The following is a 14680-nucleotide window of genomic DNA, read 5'->3' as shown; positions in this document are numbered from 1 at the left end:
CCATAGGTCTCAACAGTGAGCTTAAAATATTCAGAAAACCATGTTGTAAACAGATGTGCTGTCATCCAGGCTTTGTTGTTCCATTTATAGAACATAGGCAGAGTAGATTTAGCATAATTCTTAAGGACCCCAGGATTTTTGGAATGGTGAGTGAGTACTGGCTGCAACTTAAAGTCACCAGCTGCATGAGCCCCTGACAAGAGAGTCAGCCTGTCCTCTGAAGCTCTGAAGCCAGGCGTCGACTTCTCCTCTCTAGCTACGAAAGTCCTAGATGGCATCTTCTTCCAATATGAGGCTGTTTCATGTACACTGCGCATCTGTTGGTTACTGTAGCCACCTTCATTAATGATCTTAGCTAGGTCTCCTGAAGAACTTGCTGCAGCTTCGCCGTCAGCACTGGCTGCTTCACTTGCACTTTTATGTTATGGCGATGCCTTCTTTCCTTACACCCAGCTTCCAACTTTTCTCCGGCAGCGTCCTCACCTCTCTCAGCCTTCACAGAATTGAAGAGAGTTAGCCTTGCTATGGATCAGGCCTTGGCTTAAGGGAATGTTGTGGCTGGTTCGATCTTCTATCCAGACCAGTAAAACTTTCTCCATATCGGCAATAAGGCCTTTTCACTTTCTTATCATGTGTTCGCGGGCGTAGCACTTTTAATTTCCTTCGAGAACTTCTCCTTTGCATTCACAACTGGCTCACTGTTTAGCACAAGGGACCTAGCTTTCGACCTGTCTTGGCTTTAATATTCCTTCCTCACTAAGCTTCATCATTTCTAGCTTTGGATTTAAAGTGAGAGACATGTGACTCTTCTTTCATCTGAACACTTAGAGGCCTGTGTAGGGTTATTAACTGGCCTAGTTTCAATTTTGCTGTGTCTCAGGGCATAGCGAGGCCCGAGGAGGGGCAGAGGGACGGGCGGGACGGCCGGTCAGTGGAGCAGTCAGAGCACACACCTCATTTATCAATTAAGTTCACTGTCTCTTATGGGTGTGGTTTGTGGCGCCCCAAAGCAATTACAATAGTAGCATCACCGATCACAGATCACCATACAAATATAATAATAATAATAATAATGTTTGAAATATTGCAAGAATTACCAAAATGTGATACAGAGACACGACGTGAGCAAATGGTGTTGAAAAAAATGCCAGTAGACTTTCTCGGTAAAGGGTTGCCACAAACCTTCAATTTGTGAAAAATGCAATATCAGCAAAGTGCAATAAAGCACAGTGCAATAAAATCAGGTATGTTCGTATTAGCTGTCTGGTTGACATTTCCCCCATTTTAATAAAAATAGGGTATACGAAAAATAAACAGTAGTTAGTGAAATATTCCACTAGCTGTTATCCAGTTAATTCAAGGTTAACTATAAATTGGATTCCACTTAATGGGAGAGATTTGGACCTTTCACAGGGCTTCACAATCTAAAAAGGCACACCTCTTCTGAGTGACCAATAACAACTATAACAACAACTACCACCATTTATTGAGTAGGTGTCAGGCACTCTCCCATACACGTTTCGTAGCTCATTTCATTTGGCCCTTATAACACATCCTTATACCCATTTTACAGATGAGGAAATTGAGGCTCACACATGTTAGGTAACTGGTCCCATAGGTAGCATTAGAACCCAGGTCTGCTGGTTCTTTGGAAAGCCCAGGACTTACCAAAGGCCTCAGTGCAGCCGTCCTGCCTGGAACCCCAAGCGCCCCCTCATTGTCGCTTCACCCTGTGCTGAAGACATTATGGCCAGGCAGAGCGCCAAAGGGAGAGACTCCCAAGGGTGTTTTCAGCTCTGCAGCAGCCAAGAAGATGGGTTTTCCCCCTCTGTTCCCCAGATCATATACCTGCGTCGGTTCAAGGACCTGCGGGCGCTCAGCCTCTCTGGAAACCCCATCGCCGAGGCAGAGGATTACAAGATGTCTGTCTTGGCCTACCTCCCTGACCTCGTGTACCTGGACTCGCGGCGCATCGATGACCACATGGCAAGTGTCTCCCTCTGGGCCTCCCAGCTCTGTGAGACGGCTTCAGGTCCCCTGATTTCATGGAAGGAGACACTGAGACGGAGCTCCCCGTGTACCCGAGGAGGAGAGAAAGGGCAGCTCCGTCTTCCTTACTCCTTTCACTGCCTCTGTCAGAGCGATTCCAGCAGGACCTTCATGGTCACTATTGAGTGCGTGCTCACAGTGGCCAGGCCCCTTCCATGGGTTGCCTCCAGCCCCCTCACAGCCAGCCTGCACTGTCTGGTTTTCTGGATAACGTGGTCGAGGAGACCAAGTGAGGATCAGCAATTAGCCAGGATCGGCAGCTTATGGCAGAGCCAGGATTCACCTGTGCTTACGTGACCCCAGAAACAATATTAACAGCTAACCGTTGTCATGTGCTTATATGCAAAACACATTGCGTTATTTCACATTATTTTCACAACAACCTGTGATGTGGGCCCTGTTCTCACCCCCAGCTTGCAAATGGTGAGCTGACTCACTCCGACCTCATGGCCAGTGGTGGTCAAGTGGGGAATTGGACCCGGGCCGTCTAGCGGCAGAGCCTGTGCTTTCAGCTCCTGTGCAGGGCCGGTCCCAGCGGGAGGGCCTTTCCCCATTCACTGCCTGGTCTGTCCAATGTCACGTGTCAGTCCACTGCCACGTCTGTCCACTGTCACGTCTGTCCACTGTCACGTCTGTCCAATGCCACGTCTGTCCACTGTCACGTCTGTCCACCGCCAGGTCTGTCCACTGCCTGCTCAGTCCTCTGCCCACTTCATTCCCGTGTCCTCTGCTATAAGCCGGTTCTCTTTCGCTTGCTTCTTATTCTTTGCAGTGTGATCAGTTTGTGGGGACCTCCCCCACTGGGAAAAAAGAATCTGCCCAGTTTGTGAGGCTTTGGCAGCGGAACCCGGGTGTCCCTGTGTGTTGGGAGCCAGGGAGACCGAGGACTGTTTGAGCTGCCTTCTCCTTCTCACGGGAAGCTAGTGCCTTTCCTGGGAGAAAGGAACCTATATTTGGGGCACCCTGAGTTGATATGGGGAGCAGCCAGGAGAACCCAGTGGAAGCAAGGGGGAAGCAAGGAATGTAAGTGTACAGCTCAATGAATAGCAAGAGATCTTTAGAAGGGTTTCAACTCTGGGCAACATAAACTGTTCGCAGCCAAGGCCCATGTTAAGGCATAAAACTACACTGATGTGTGCTGACATCAGGTTCGGGAGGAAACGGGCCTCGGACAGCGCAGGACGGACAAGGCAAGCTGAGGCTCTGGAATTGCACAGACCTGGGGGAGCCCCTGCCTTCCTTTGTGGAGCCAACACACAATTAGGTCTTCCTACAGATACGTGAAAATGTCCGGAGGGAAGGACATGGGCTGAGATGGATGCACAGGAGGGGGTTGGTGGTTATGAGGTAGCTTCCCAAGGAAGTGGTTTTGAGCTGGGATCTGCAGGGTGGGCAGGAGCTGGCTGGGCGAAGGCAGAAGGCAGAGCGCATGCAGAGGCCCTGGGTGAGCAGGCCGGGTGCTGGAGTTGAGCGGGCTGAATATGGGCTGGGGGTTTGGGGGTGGGGGTAGGCAGGCAGGACCTTGCCGGCCACGGCAGGAGTTTGGCATTAACCTGTGCCCAAGAGGAAGCCATACGAGGTAAATGAGGGGCTGCAAGATCAGGTTTACGTCTAACAGATTGCTTTGGCAACTCGCTGGGAAGGAGTGGACAGATTGGAGGGGGACAGGGTGCATAGGGAAGGCCAGCTGGGAGCTGAGGCGGGGCTCCTGGCAAGAGATGAAGTGACAGAGGAGGCAATCAGGAAGGAGCACGGCAGACCTGGGCACAGCCTGGGTGCTGGCTGCCTGGGGGGCCTCGCAGGACTAGGAAGGCAGTGGTCCACCTTGGGCAGGGTGAATTGGCGGTGCTCTTGAGGCAGCCAGGAGGCGTGACGTCGTCAGCAGCGGAGGTCCAGCGCTCAGGGGGTCTAAGCTGGAGGTGGAGACCTGAGTGCTGTCAGAGGATGAGAACCTTATCCTTGGAGCCTTAGCACAGGTGAGATCACCTGGGGCGTGTAGGGTGAGCCCAGAAGGGCAAGCGCCAAGCCCTAGGGACACCTGCATCCCCAGTAGGCACAGGGGGATGAGCCAGAGGGGTGAGGACAGCCAGGAGGTGGCAGGGCACAGAGCCAAGGGCAAAGATCCTTGTGAGCAGACCCGTGAGTCCAGTTTTTCACTTAAGCCCTCCTCTCCCTCACTGTGCACCCCTAACAGAGAGCCAGAGGATTTTTGGTGGGCGGGGGCCTGGGCTGCCTTCCTCCACCCCTCTTGGTCCTTGGACTTGAAAAGGGCAACAAACTGTTCTCATCCACACCCGCACTCACGCTCGGGACACCACAGAACAGCAGAGGTCAGCGTGGCTTCCAATTACCCAACGTCCCCTGGTCACAATGCCCTTTTCCCTTTCCCTGTCAGAAAGAGCTGGCGGAGCTTAAGCACCAGTACAGCCTCGATGAGCTGAAGCACCGGGAGAACCAGATTCAGGCCAAGCTGGAGAATGAGCAGGACCTGCGGAAGGAGCTGGAGAAGCACAGGGTACCCTCTGCCGGGGGGGGGGGGGCACTTCCCCTCCCCACCCCCGCCCTGGCTCCAGGATGCGAGCTAGCCACGAGGCCTCACCAGTCAGCAAAGGTCAGCAGAGCCCAGGAAGCAGGCGCTGTGCACCCACACCTGCCCCTGCCTCGCTCTGCCCAGACCCACACACCTGTCTCCTGCACAGGGCTGGGGAGGTGGAGCTGAACAGTCTGTCAGAGCAGCTCCTTTTCCTAACCCCCTAGGCAGTTCCCCATGGCGGACTCAACTTCCTCCCTATTCAGCCCGGCCCTGGATTCAAAGCTGAGCCCCACTGCCGCCTCTCACAGTTGCCACCTTCCCTCCTAGACCAGGCCGTGTGCAGCTTTCAGGTTTAGGCCACTGGACCTCCTTCTGGGCCCGGCCCTGGGCCCAGCATGCCCTTTCCTGCCCTGCCTCCCTCGGGGGACGGAGCGTCCACCAGCCCCAGTGCCCAGCGCAGGGCCTGTGCAGTGGGTCAGTCCCGGAGCTTGGCCGTGTTTCTGACCACAGGCTGCGTTTGTCGAGCACCTGAACGGCTCCTTCCTGTTTGACAGCATGTATGCTGAGGACGTGGAAGGCAACAAGCTGGCCTGCCTGCCCAGCGTTGGTGAGCTCCTTGAGGCATATCCTTCCAAGGTCATGGCTGCCTTCTCTGGCGGAGCCTGGGCCCCATGCCACCAGCCTGGCAAGTCCCTTTCCACTCTGGGCCTTAGCTTCCCCATCTCTCTTTGAGACCCTGGAAGGCAAAAACCTCCACTTCAGGGCAGAGCCAGGTCATCTGAGCGGCACAGGGAATGTCTGGATTTCAGGGGACACATGGGGGTCTGGTCACATGGCCCGGGTCTGGGTATTGACAAGCCAGCCTGTCAGAGAAGGAAATGTGACTTCTGTGGCACTAATCCTCCTTTGCTGTATTTACTGGCCCTCCTGTGTGCTTTGCATCTAATTCTCTCAACCGCCCCACTCCATGGATGCTGCTAATAATCCCATTTTACAGTTGGGGAAGCTGTCCTTGGAGAGGTTGATTTGTCCAAGGTCACACAGCTAAAAGCTGAACGCTAGTCTGTGGGGCTGAGAGCCTGCACTTTTCCCAGTTGGCGGAACACACAGGATTGTGACTGACACTTGTCTTCAAGGCCATGGCTGGGACGGCTAATCAGTTGGCTTAAACTATACGCTGAGGGGCTTGGGATAGAATTGAGGGGTTCCTGGTCTGAGAGTACTAAGACGAGGCAACGAGTCACAGAGTGGGGGTCTGTGGAACCTCCGTGGGTCTGTAGAACCTCTGTCTCAGAGTAAAGAAAAAGTCTCTGTAAAAAACCCAACATGCTGAAGAGTGTGGGAGGGAGCGGGGAGGGCCTGGTGAAGAGCAGGACTCTGGGCCAGACAGATGGGCTCCGCCTGGCTCTGCCACCTGGCAGCTGGGTGACCTGGGCTTACGTCGAGGCTGCAGTGCCTGCCTGACCTCCAGGCCCTCTCAAGGACTCTCTGCAGCGGGTTGTGTTGTGCAGGTGAGGACCCCGAGGCCCAGAGGGGAAGTAGCTTGCCAGGGAGAAGCAGCAGCCGAGCCAGCACTAGAACCTGCTCTCTCTGCTTCTAGCCTGGGGTCCCCCCACCTTCGCAGTTTCCCTCAGCGCACCTGCAGCACCTGGAGACAGAACCTCAATAAAGGTGCCCTCTAGACGACACAGCACAGACAAAAATCACTCACTGCTTCGCTCCCAGACCGGGCTGGTTCCCCTGGACTCCCAGCCCCTCCTGGCCCCGCCAGGTCCCCCAGGAGTCTCTTCTGGGGGCTCCCTTAACATACTTGTCCTCCGCTCTGCAGTGGCCCCCGCCTTCTTCCCTCATACAGGTCCTGTTCCTGACTCCCTCAGGCTGGGGGGTAGAGACCCCCCACACTGCCTTTTCCTCCGAATCTCAACTCCCACCACCAAGGCCGCACCCGAAACAGCCTCAAGCTTCCTTAACAGCCTCTCACCTACAAGGACAAATTTGTCATCATTTGCCTGAATATTTTCGAGTATGGACTAAAACAGCAGGAGAAGCGGAAAGCGGAGCTCGACACGTTCAATGCGTGTGTCCACGAGGCCGTCCGGGAAAACCAGGAGCAGGGCAAACACAGGGTTGCCATGTTCGAGGAGAAGCACTTGGTGGTAGGTCCTGCCCCCCCACCCCGCCAGCCTCTGTACCCCTGACGGCCTGAGGCCCGTGAGCCTTGGCCCCATTTGCCAGAGTTCACACAGCTCGATGGCTGAGCCGACCCCGGGGCAACCACAGCTCCCCCGCTGGCCAGGGCTGAGCCTGTGGGGCCGGTGGGTCTCCTTCCCCTAAAACGCGCCTGGGGGCCAAGGTAGCGTCCTCATTGCTATTACAATGGTGTGATTGTTACCACTGCTGCTATGGTGACAATGACTCCTCCTCCTCTTTTGTTCATTCGTTCATTTCGCATTTTCTGAGCTCTGCCCTGTGCCCAGCTCTGGGAGGCGGAGCCGTGCTGGACGTGGCTCCTGTTCTGAGAGCTGCCATCTGCTGAGGGGCGCAGCCCCAGGTCTTCCCCTGGACACAGGCCAGCGCCAACCTGGAGGGAAGCCTTGCGGGTTTCCAGGGGCAGCTTAACTCTGGCTGAGGCTTGTGGGACCAAGGAGAGTTGTCCAGGGCTGATGGAGGAAAGAAAGGCGGTTCACCCAGGCAGAGCCCCCTCAACCCAGCCTAACCCAGGGCCATGTGTCCTTGACGGGATTGTCTTAGTTAGCATTACTTTGAAAGACCAGTTCCTAACCTGCTCTGAGTCACACACCTGAGACTCTCAGGGAAGCGAGCTGTGGACCTTCTGTCTCCTCACAAACCTGTTTACACACCAAGTATGTGAACACTGGCCTGCAGCGTCAGGGGCTTCCAGGCGCCCAGAAAGCCCCTCCTGGCTGAGAACTCAGTTTAAAGCAGAACAAAACCCCCCGGTGATGCAACTTCAGGAGTGATGGGGGTGGTGATGGGCTCAGTCTGCCTCCCAGCCCCCCTTAGCCCCAGCCCCCGTCCTCCAGCCCTCCTCTTGTCTCATTAGGCTCCCCAGCCGGACCTAGGTTACAGGCAGGGTGTTATATGTTCAAGCAGAAGTTCCAACTTGTCAGCAGAGAAGCACATTTGGCTCACATGTGTATTTTGTTTGGCCTGCTGAGGGTTTTAAAACATTTTGAACATCCTGCTGATGTTAAAAACGGGAAGATTTCACAGAAAAACTGTGATTGCCAGCTTCTCTGGAGGCACTTGTCATCAGGGCCTGCGCCAGTTGTTCCCTCGGGACAAGCCACATCTCCAGTCCCCAGGGCCCGGTGTGGCATCTCCTGCATGACATTTCTTATCTGGTCCCTGTAGCCACTGGATTTGGGACACCTGGATGTCAGCCAGCTGGCGCCTCCTGAAGCCCCAGCCTGGGGCCCGGGCCCCTCAGCAACAAGTGCCCTGCAGAAGCAGAACCTGGGCCAGGCCACAGCCAGTGCTGTCCTCCTGCTGGCACCAAGCCCGACTCCCCAGCCGCTGCTCCTCAGACCTGCTGAGGCACACTGGTCCGCGTGGCAGCATCCTCACAGGCTGCCTCGGATGAGCTGACTACCCTGAGCGCTCTTCTCCTAGAGCCTAGAGCAGAAATCCTCATCCAGCTGCAAGCCAGAACCGTGGGGACCCGATGACACACTGACGCTGGCCCAGGAGTGCGCCTGGCCCTGGGATTTTCCGGTGCTCCCAGGGGCCTGCAGGGCTCAGCCCAGTTGACCCCCCCTCCCCCCCCCTGTCTTGGAAGTTCACACCCCCACTGGCCTGAGGCCCCAGGCCCCTCCCCTCACAGAACCTCTCCTATAAGCTTGTCCTGCAGTCCTCTTACACCCCCACCAGGCCCAGGCTCACACAGCACCCCTCCTGGTGCCCAGCAGGGGCGGTTCAGGCGGACCCCTCTCTGATGACCCTCTCCTAGCCTCCATTTCCTCATTCGTGAAAGGGCAGTAACAGCCTCGCAGACTATAGTGGGACCAGTGAGATGGACCACAGCAAAATACACGCCGGACAGTGTGGGGACAGAGCCCCAAAAAGCAGTTTCCAGGCTCTCGGCCTCACATAGAAAGGTGCTGGCTCAGGTAGTAAATGGCCATCGACTGCGATCAAATGGCCATCAGCTGTGGCTAGTTGGCCGTCAGCTGTAACCAGTGAGCCATTGGGCACTAATATAACTGCCGTGGCTAGGCTAGCAAAAAAGGGGGGGCTAGCAAGTAGATGGTGGCTGAGCCTGCAAGCGGCACAGTGAGGGTTGAGAATTGTGTGGCTCCTGGTTCCTGTGTCTCCAACCCAGCCGCCAGCGAGAGTATAGTGGTGTGACTCCCCTACCTATGGCTCCGTGGGTGTTCCTTTTTGGCCTCACCATGTCCTGCGTTCTTGTGTGGGGAGTGGGACCAGAGACCCCGCAGGCCGCCCTGCGTGACACATGGCGTAGCGAGCAGGGTCTCCCGCACGACAGACAGTCTATGTGTAGTTGTAGTCACCTAGTGACTAGGTAGTGACCAGTAGTGAATAGGTAATACCGTGTTTCCCCGAAAATAAGACCTAACTGGAAAATAAGCCCTAGCATGATTTTTCAGGATGACATCCCCTGAACATAAGCCCTAATGTGTCTTTTGGAGCAAAAATTAATGTAAGACCCGATCTCATTTTCGGGGAAACACTGTACAAGTGTAAGTATAGACACGGAATGAAAAATGTACACAGGGGAGTGCAGTCTGCCTCCAACCCACGTGTGCACATGTGTGCCGTTTGCCATGTACATGCGCACATGTGTGCATGTGTGTGTGCATGTGTGTGTGCATGTCGGCGTATGTGCATACCTGTATGTGTGTGCATGTGCATGTGTGCGCATGTGTTTGGGTGCCTGCATGTGCATGCCTGTGTGTGTCTGTGTGCATGTGTATGTGTGTATGTGTTTGCATGTCTGCATGTGCATGCCTGTATGTGTGTGCGTGCTAATGTATGTTTATATGATGAAAGTGTAGAATGCACTGTTCCACAATTTGCTTTGCTATTTTCTCTGTGCAGCTTAGAGATCCTCCCAAAACTTGAGTTGCTTCAAGCTTTTAATAGTTGTAAAATATGTCATTGCATGGGTGAGCCATAATCTGTTAAGCTAGCCCCTCTTGATGGACAATTAGGTTTTTTCCAATAGCTTCCTCTTTCAAACAGTGTTGCAATGAAGAACTTGCTGCAGGTGTGATCTGTAGGACGGATCCTGCACGTGGCACCGCACCGTGTGTTGCTAAGTTTACTAGTTATTTGCCCAACTCACTCCACTGAGGCTGCAGGTCTGTCGTTAGCAGGCTTTGTCATCTTTGCTAATCTGTTACACTGGGAGTGGATGTTTATTTTCTTTTAAATGGGGGTGAGGTGAGCATCACATGTTTTACAAACATTTTTATTTCTCATTCTATGAACTGTTCTCATAATATGCCCTTACCCATTTTTTCTATTTGGTGTTTCTCTCGCTCCCTTTTTTATTTTTTAAAAAAACTATTTGTCATGTGGGACGGCCTGCGGGGTCTCAGCTCCCGCTCCCCACATAAGAACGCAGGACATGGTGAGGCCAAAAAGGAACACCGATGGAGCCATAGATAGGGGAGTCACACCACTATAGTCTTGCTGGAGGCTGGGTTGGACACACAGGAAGCAGGAGCCACATTATCCACAACCCGCCGTCCACTTCTCTCTGCCAACCCACCTCACTTGCTAACTGCAATCCGCTCTTGCTAGCTCAGCCACCACCTTCTTGCTAGCCCCCATTTTGCTGCCAGCGTAGGCACAGCAGTTATATCAGTGGCCAATGGCTAACTGGTTACAGCTGACGGCCAACTAGTCACAGCTGATGGCCATCTGCTACCCGAGCCAGCACCTTTCCACGTGAGGCCGAGAGCCTGGAAACTGCTCTCTGGGACTCTGTCCCCACACTATTACTTTGAAGGAGCACTTTATAAATTGAGAAATTAGCCCTGTGTCAGTGAAATAATTTGCAAATCTGTTTCCCAGTGTGTTGTTTATCTTATCATTTTGCCTATGGTCCTTTTATACCATTCAGAATGTTAACAATTTTTGTGTAGTAGAGTTTATCAATCTTTTCTTCTGGTTACACTTAGAAAGGACGTCTCCACGCTGAGATAATTTATTTAAAATCCTCCATTTTTTCTTTTACTACTTGTATGACTTTATTTTTTACCTTTAAATCCATACTGTCAGGAATTTGTTTTCATGTAAGGCTTGAGGTAGGAACTGAACCTGGTTTTTCTACAGATGGGGTAGCCACTATTATAAACAGCTTTCACCCCCGGAGTCGTGTCAGTTACTTTTCCTTCACAACTAATACCAAACATCAACAGAAACAAGTTGACATTTGTGGGGACAGAGTCCCAGAGAGCAGTTTCCAGGCCCTTTGTTGGTGAACAGCTGGTATTCAGTGGCGGGCTTGGACCGCATGGTACTCTCCAGCCTGTGAGCACCCTCTCCTTCCAAATGGTCCAGCTAGCAACGATTATTGCTAACACCCACTCACTTACTGGGGTTCTGTGAGCTCTAACTGGTGTCCTCAAGGACTGGACCCGTCTTACGTTTCCAGTATCTCGCCCTCCCTGTGCCTTCCATAGTATAGGCCTTTGGTCGGAGTCTCCCCGAATTGAGCCCCACTATGAGCCAAGACCCCACACTCAGCCTGTTTCCCAGGACTGTGTGAGAAGCACAGCTTCTCCCCTTCACATGAGGAGTGGAAGCTTAGAGAATAGAAGTGAGTCTCTCAAGGTCACATTGCTAATCAGTGACCCAGAGAAGATTCAAAGTCACATCCACCTGACTCTGAAGCCATTGCTCCTTCCACGCAACCCAGCCTCCTCTAATAAAACCCCGAGCTAAGTAACGTGGATTAAGCACTTGTCAGCTAGTGCTCTAACAGCCACGAGGTGTGGAAAGGGTGCTTAGCTTCTACAAGCTCACAGAGCTGGCAAGTAGTGGAACTGACTCTTGAGCTTGGTGCACCAAATTCAGAATCCAAGTTCTTGCCTGCAAAACCACATTGCCCACTGTCACTAACTAATTGCACTTACTTGTGGATCCCTAAAGCACAGGCTTTTGTTTCCAGAGTCTAAGTGCCATTCAGGATGAGGCCGACATAACCAGCAGTGAGATGAAGCTCGTGGAGTACGGCGAGGACATCACTGAGCTGTACAACGTGCTCATGACGCTGGAGATGCAGTTGGTAGAGCAGCTGGAGGTGAGGCCGGGCCCCTGGGCACACAGGTGACATGACTGTGCCCTGCCAAGCTCATTTGAAAGAACCGGGTGATACAGCTGCAAAACCACACTCTAGCTGTAGCCCTCCCAGGCTCTCCTCTGCTGGAATTGTCCAGTGCAATTCAGCGTGGCAGACTGACGTTTTCCTGCTCATCAGTCCTGTTTGCTTTTAATACATTTCAGTCATTTACGTTGCAAGTGATTCTTAAGCAGCATGAGAGGTGAGCTCCTTGCTCCTGCGGAATGTTTCCCCCACCCCGTGAGGAGCCCAGAGCCTCAGCGGGGAGAGGACTTTATTAGACCCAGGTGCTCAATAGACAAGGTGGATCCCCACTCAGGGACGAAACAAAGCCTCCTCCACATCTGAGCCTGTAGCTGCTGCATGTTGGGGCCATGCAAGGAGCCTGCAATTCAGCACTAAGGAGTAGAGATGAAAAGCGCTGTTATCTAAAATCCCTTAGAGGCCAGGGTGACTGGTGTGTTCCCAAGGCAGCCGAGGCCGGGACTCTGAAGGGCTGTGATGAATCGAACCTCATTGGGTGCTGCCATGGCTGGGCCAAGAGATAGCACCTGATCAATTCCTCACATGTCAAGTGACACCTCAGCCGCAGGATAGATTTCCCCATCACATCACACAGCAGATGCGTGCGCCCCACTGGGGAACACTCATGCACGGAGAGCAGCATGCGAGCCTCAGAGGAGGCTTAGGCAGCGGCTCCCAACCTTGGCAAGCAGGGAGATCCCCTTTTCAACACCCCAAAGTCCCCAGGACACAGGCACAGTTGTACTTGTATCGCTGTCGTACCTGTGCACAGCAGCCAAAAGGCTGCAGTCATGCTTTTCAGTCACCCTGTTTTTACTCATTGTAAGGATGTTTATACACCTTTGGAACATGTATAATTGGCTCGGCCTGCAGATATCCCCAGGCTCGTGTGGACTCCCTGCGCCCTCAACCCACTCTGCCGTCCTGGGGCTCACAGGGTAGCTGGCTTCACCAGGCATCTTCCATTGTTCCCACTTGGGCCCTGAGTGCCTTGCTAACCACTGGGAGGCAGCAAGGCTGGGGTCCCCTCACGGCACTGATGTGAGGGGTATGAGGTAACAGCCAGCATTACTGAGGGTGTCCTCTGCCAGGCACAGGTGTCTTGCACAGCATTTTGTGCGAAGGAGCTCATTTAAGCTTCACCACAACTCCCTGACACAGGTACTATGAAGGAAACCCATTTCATAGATGAGGAAGTCGAGGTCTAGGGAGGTTAAATAACATTTCCAGAGTTACACACAGCAGCAGAGCTGGGATACTGACCCAAGCAGTCTGGCCCTTAGTGACCACCCCTCTGTTTCTCTGGAGATGATAGATGCCACTGAGAAGCCCCAAATAGGGGGGGAGCCCTCTGTGTGTGGTGGGGTTGGTAAAACCAGGACAGGTGTTCCTGGCAGAGAGAATGGGCAAAGGCCTAGAGAAGGCATCCATTAAACATGCAGGGGGTGGTAAGTGAGTCGAAAAGGCCAGAGAGGAATGGAGCTATGGGGCAGAGGTCAGGAGGGAGAGGTAGGGTCAGGGCACAGACACCTACCAGGAAGGCCAAGGAGGCCGGTCTCTATCGTGAAGGTCTGTGATTAGAGCAGCACCTTTTGCTCTGAGGCTGGACCAGTCAGGTTCATGGGTAAATATGCATGCATGTTGACTGTGTTCTTTACTGTTTCCAGGAGACTATAAACATGTTTGAAAGGAACATCATTGACTTGGTGGGGCTCTTCATCGAGAACGTCCAAAGCCTATATCCTTTCCTTGGTGACCTTCCGTGGGGAGGCAGTGCTGGGCCTGCGGCGCTCTCCTGGCCCACACCACTACCCTGCCTCTGGCGGCTATGGGAGAGACACCCACATTCTTAACACAAGGCAGGGAAGGGTACCGCTTCTTCACAAGCTAAGCAGGATGCAAATGAGTGGGGTCCCCTTCCAGATGGCCCCTGCAGGGTCAAACACCTGCCCCCTCCACTGCCACCAGCACCCTAAACACGATGGCAGAGACAGTCAAAAGTCAGCACTCGCTTTTTACCAGAACCACACGCCTGTTTGATTTACAGGAAGAGCTGTACCTCAGCCCCAAAGACACTCAGTTCATCACAGGATCCTATTGAGTGGCAGTCTCCACCTTTGAATTTAGAGGAATGTAAAACCTCCAGTTTTCCACCAAGGGAAAACCCTCACCTTCGAAGGATGGAGATTCGGCAAGCACTGGGGGGTTCAAAGAATGCTCTCCGGTGGGGGGGTCTGGGAGCGCTCCCCAGCCCTCAGAACAGTGACAGCTCTGAGTAACCCCTGCAGGGGCGCTGTGCTGGGGTGGGGGCATTGTTTGCAGGAGAGCTCCTAGCATGTTCTCGGCTGAGTGGAGTGACACTCAAGGGGACTCCACAGCCTAGGTACACACACAGGGTTGGGGGGCACCCTCCAAGTCGAAGACACTGACAAATTATTAATAATGAGCTTGGCGGGTTAAATATCGGGGTTCGGAGCCAACCTTTGGGGCATGACTGACCCCTCTGCCCATGAATTCAGGGCCCCACCGTGTAGGGTGTGAACTGTGGGGCCCTGTCCCAGAGGTCATCCCTGGTCCTGCCTTCCTGGACCCACAGTCCTACAGGGAGACAGAAGTTATGGAGGCAGCCAACCCAGAGACCAGGGCCCGGAGCCTCCCTGGGTGGGTGGCACTAAGTGAGGACCTGAGGGTGGGCCAGAGGGACCCCGTGCAAAGGTGGGGAGGGCGTACCAGGCAGAGGAGGC

General features: G+C 53.7%; 1 protein-coding gene across 4 annotated transcripts in view; it reads left to right on the top strand.

Moving 5' to 3' along the window:
* DRC3 (dynein regulatory complex subunit 3) overlaps window positions 1-14680 on the top strand; it is a 45493-nt gene that overhangs the window by 23588 nt on the left and 7225 nt on the right. For all 4 annotated transcript variants that reach the window (XM_033089591.1, XM_033089589.1, XM_033089588.1 and 1 more), the window contains 6 exons: window positions 1840-1986; window positions 4445-4564; window positions 5093-5205; window positions 6564-6738; window positions 11742-11873; window positions 13604-13674. In XM_033089591.1, the coding sequence (XP_032945482.1) occupies window positions 1840-1986; window positions 4445-4564; window positions 5093-5205; window positions 6564-6738; window positions 11742-11873; window positions 13604-13674 (758 nt within the window). The remainder of the gene's footprint in view (window positions 1-1839; window positions 1987-4444; window positions 4565-5092; window positions 5206-6563; window positions 6739-11741; window positions 11874-13603; window positions 13675-14680) is intronic.

The sequence above is a fragment of the Rhinolophus ferrumequinum genome, chromosome 21 (genome assembly GCF_004115265.2).
Source record: "Rhinolophus ferrumequinum isolate MPI-CBG mRhiFer1 chromosome 21, mRhiFer1_v1.p, whole genome shotgun sequence".
NCBI classification, from domain to species: Eukaryota; Metazoa; Chordata; class Mammalia; order Chiroptera; family Rhinolophidae; genus Rhinolophus; species Rhinolophus ferrumequinum.
The sequence above is the reverse complement of the archived record's forward strand: the minus strand, read 5'-3'. Positions and strand labels throughout refer to the sequence as shown.